This window comes from Dipteris shenzhenensis, chromosome 29 (genome assembly GCF_047967505.1).
Source record: "Dipteris shenzhenensis isolate YYH24624 ecotype China chromosome 29, Dip_SZ_1.0, whole genome shotgun sequence".
Lineage (NCBI taxonomy): Eukaryota > Viridiplantae > Streptophyta > Polypodiopsida > Gleicheniales > Dipteridaceae > Dipteris > Dipteris shenzhenensis.
The window spans coordinates 22,074,157-22,078,536 of NC_141624.1; the positions used below are offsets into that span (position 1 = coordinate 22,074,157).

Below are 4,380 nucleotides of genomic sequence, written 5' to 3' on the forward strand. Positions count from 1 at the left end.
GAGCTTGGCAATATGGCTGAGGTGCTTGGTTTCACTTTGGGGACCATGAACATACCTGCCTTGCTATCGGCTAGCTAGCTTCTTTTCCATTTGATTTTGTCTACATTTTATTGGCAAGATGATTTAGTTCTGCCACTGTCTGGACATTCACTTTTCTTGCTTTTAGTGAAATACACCTTGAGTGATTTGCAATTCTAGTCACTCGCCTCGGGTCGGTGCTGACCATACTGGTTACAAATAACATTTGCATGCGCGAGTAAACCAAACCATATTCTTGAAATGGCAACCTTGATATGCCCCTGCTCATGTAAGTGCTGTCTGTGCACATCAAATCTTCCATAATTGCCCTTTCGGTACAGACGAACATGGGGATATATTTGATACCAACTGGAGTGCAGTCTGTACAATTGAAGATCCTCCATAATTGTCCCCTCCTGGCATGCAGACCATTGAAAATTATTGTTGCTTCACCATGTCTACACAATTATTTTGTCAGTCAGCGATCCTAATACTAAGCCCAATTGTGGCACATATCCTGCCTGCTTGATTAGGAGACCCACTCTTTGTATTTTGTCAGGAATCTCGTCGCTATTCCATTGGATTTTGTTTCCCACAATGAACTCATACATATTGTTATTGACTGTAATCCATGCCATCCCTGGCTTCTTCTGTGCACCCCTAAATTTTCTAAGCTGATCTATTCTGTACGCAGCTTCCCCTATGTCCAAATTAACATAAATAATTGACATAAGAATGTACCCAGAAGCATCTTTGGGATTCAAATTGATAACTCGATGAAAGCATCGTCCTCCTAGCTCCATGTTGCCATGTGTTTGGCAATTGGCAAGCAAAGAAGTCCACACAATGTCGTGTGGACATATTGGCATAGTCAGGGCTAAATCTTCAGCCTCATCCAACCACCCTGCACGACCGAGAAGGTCAACCATGCAGCTGTAGTGCTCAGTGTTCAATGGACTATGATCATGTTTTCTAAGAAAACTAAAATGCTGACAGCCTTCTTGCAGCAGGCCAGCATGACTGCAACCAGCAAGGATACTGGTGAAAATTTCCTTGTTTGCCAGCATGCCTGCTGATTGCATATCCTCAAGGCATTGTCCAGCAAGACTGCAGTTGCCATGATGGGCATATCCTGCAATCATTGCACCCCATGACACCACATCATGTTTCAGCAACTTATCAAATACTCTGCGTGCTTCCCCAAGGCTCCCACACTTGGCATACATGTCAACGAGGGCATTTCCAACAATCACATCTGATTCGAATCCATTTCTGCTAATCTGCTCGTGTAATATCCTTCCCTGTCCTATTGCCCCTATGCTGCCACACGCTTTCAAGCTTCCTGAGAAAACAAATTTATCTGGTTTTATGCCATCTTTTTGCATTATCTTAAAAAGCTCAAGGGCAGCAACGCCATGCCCATGCTCAGCATATCCTGCAATCATTGCACCCCATGACACTATATCCCGATTTGGTAACTCATCAAACACTTGACGTGACTGCTCAAGGCTCCCACATTTCGCATACATGTCAATAAGAGAGTTACCAACTATCACATCCAACTCCAACCGATGTCTCCTAATCTCGTCATGTATCAGCTTGCCTGTGCCTATGTCTCCTATATTTCGGCATGCCTTTACTAAGGACAAATATGTGACTTTGCTTGGATTTGTGCCTTCTAGTTTCATTTTCTCAAAAAATTCAAGAGCAAGAACACCATGCCCATGCTCAGCACAAGCATCAATCATTGCACTCCATGACACCACATCTTGGATTAGCAACGCATCAAAGACTTTCTGTGTTTCTTCTAAGGTCCCACATTTGGCATACATAACAATAAGAGCGCTCCCAACAACCACATCTGTACTAAGTCCACATTCAATGATCTGATGATGTATCAATCTACCCTGATGTATAGCTTGTATGATGTTGCATGCTTTCAAGATACACAAATATGTAGATTTCTCTGGCTTGATGCCATCTTGCTGCAGTCTCTCGAAAAGTTCCAGTGCCATTACACCATGGCCATTCTCAGCACATCCTGTGATCATTGTGCCCCATGTCACTATATTGCGATTTGGTAGTGTATTAAACACAATAAGAGTCTCTTCTACGATTGCAAATTTTGCATACATGTCAACAAGAGAGCTTCCAACAGCTACATCTGATTCGAATCCCCTTCTTATGATCTCATCATGTATCAACCTGCCATGCCCTATGTCGCCTATGCTGCCACACGCTTTCAAGATGCATAAATATACAACGTTGTCAGGATTTGTGTCAGTCTCTTTCATTCTCTCATAAAATTTTAAAGCAGAAAGACCTTGGCCATGCTGGGCATATCCTGATATCATTACACTCCATGACACCACATCATGAGTGTGCATTCCATCAAACACCCTGCACCCCTCCTCTAGCATCCCACAATTTGTGTACATGTCAATGAGACTGTTTCCCATTACCAGATCGGCTTCCAGTTTGTTTTTTATAATCTGATCATGTATCAGTTTCCCCTGCTCTACTGCCCCTAAGCTAACACAGGCCTTCAAGAGGCTGGAGAATATATATCTCTCAGCATTTATGCAATCCAGCTGCATTTCTTTGTAAATTTCAAACGCCTCATAGCCGTGTGCATGCTGAGCATATCCAGAAATTATTGAGCCCCAAGACACCACAGTTCGATGCGGCAATTCATCAAACACTTTGCGTGCAGCCTCTAGGTTCCCACATTTGGCATACATGTCAATGAGGGCATTTCCAACAACCAGATCTACTTCCAGCCCACTGCTAATTATCAAATTGTGTATTTGGATGCCTTCGAAGGTGGCTCCTATGCTACTGCAAGCTTTTAGAATGCAAGAAAATGTATATTTGTCTGGGTTTATACCATTCCGTTGCATCTCATGATACAATTCAAGAGCCACCTTCCCTGCCCCAAGTTTTGCATGCACTGAAATTATTGAGTTCCATGTAAAAATGCTTGGATTAAAGACCTTGCGAAAAACTTTATTTGCTTCCACCAAGCAACCACATGAAGCAAAGAGCCGGATAAGATGGTCTCCCAAAACAGCTATTGAATCAAGTCCATTGCTGACCATTAAGGAATATAATCGCAGGACATTTCTCAGTTCCTTCTTTTTAGTGAACCCCTGGAGTACACAGTATATGGTGTCCCTTGATATTCTCTTAAAAGGTTGTTGATGGATAGACTCCGCAGCCTGAAGAGCCTCATCCAGCCGTCCCGCTTTGCACAGCTTGTCCAAATGTTCGACTTCCAGCATGGCTCTCTACAAGGTTCCTCTTTCTCTACAGGACAAGACAGGTGGAATTTGTACTTCAGTCACTCTAGGATAGAGCCCTCATGGGCAAGATCTTGGGTCTCAAGCCCTCACAGAGACAGGTGGGGGATCAGCTCCAAGCGAGCTTAGCATTAGCAGATGATCACATGACTATGAAAGGTGCATGTCTAAGGAGAGAAGTCTGATTGAGACAAGTAGCAGCACCCGTCTACGACAGGTTAGGAGAACCATCATTGGAGGAAGCTTTGAGGGATGAATGCAAGCCATAGTGGGAAGCACATAAAGCTGCTCCATTGTATAGTACACCCCTCGTTTGAAGTCTTTGAACTCCTTGTCATCGACTTCAGCTAGCATTCAAACACCCGCGTGTATACTCACAGGATCTTGCCTCCAGCAATTCCCTTCCGAAAATTGGGTTTCGGACACGCCAACCCAGCTTTCTTGCCAAGATGCACAAATGGCTCCTCCCCCACATGCGACTCCTCATCTTGCCCTCATACATCCAAAAATCATCACAGGGGCGGTCCAGGATCCACCAGCCAAACCAATTCACCTCATTATTCTTCAAAGGCAGAAACATTTGAAGTTTGTAGTGCTGTGATGGCCCAACCATCGAACCACTGATATAGCTATTAGAAGATTGCTAGGATGGCCCAAACAGATATAGCTATTAGAAGATTGCTAGGAACGGGCTTGAGAAGCTTCCCCCGACGTGGTGCCATAAAAGCTCAAAAATCAATGTAAGGGATAGCCTCCCCTTTCATGGCACAGCATCTTTGCTCACGCCCGCAAAGCTTTGCACCCCCTAATCTTGGAGAGGCAGCTTGGGAAAACTCCCTGCCCAGCTGCTTGCAAAGATGGCCCTCTCAATTGATTGCCTTTGCCCGTAGCAACTCTTCATTGCACGAAACATAGACAAAACGAAGAACTTACAGTAGCAATACCACAAGGCATCTATGTATATATATATTGGACACAATACAATGTGACTTTTCTGGAGTCCGGATTCTCATTCATAGAATTTTCAGCCATATTTCAAGGCGAGGCAGAGTGTCAAATCGAG

General features: G+C 44.0%; 1 protein-coding gene across 1 annotated transcript; it reads right to left on the reverse strand.

The window, feature by feature from the left end:
- Nucleotides 1–476: 476 nt before the first annotated feature.
- LOC147882588 (pentatricopeptide repeat-containing protein At5g27110-like) lies at nt 477–3,299 on the reverse strand. The gene has a single exon (XM_087400451.1). It carries the CDS (start codon nt 3,297–3,299, stop codon nt 477–479), a length of 2,823 nt encoding a protein of 940 aa, XP_087256577.1.
- Nucleotides 3,300–4,380: the final 1,081 nt, after the last annotated feature.

What these genes read in the sequence shown, in the direction of transcription:
- LOC147882588 (XM_087400451.1), bottom strand. Translation starts at nt 3,299, where the DNA reads ATGCTGGAAGTCGAACATTTGGACAAGCTGTGCAAAGCGGGACGGCTG.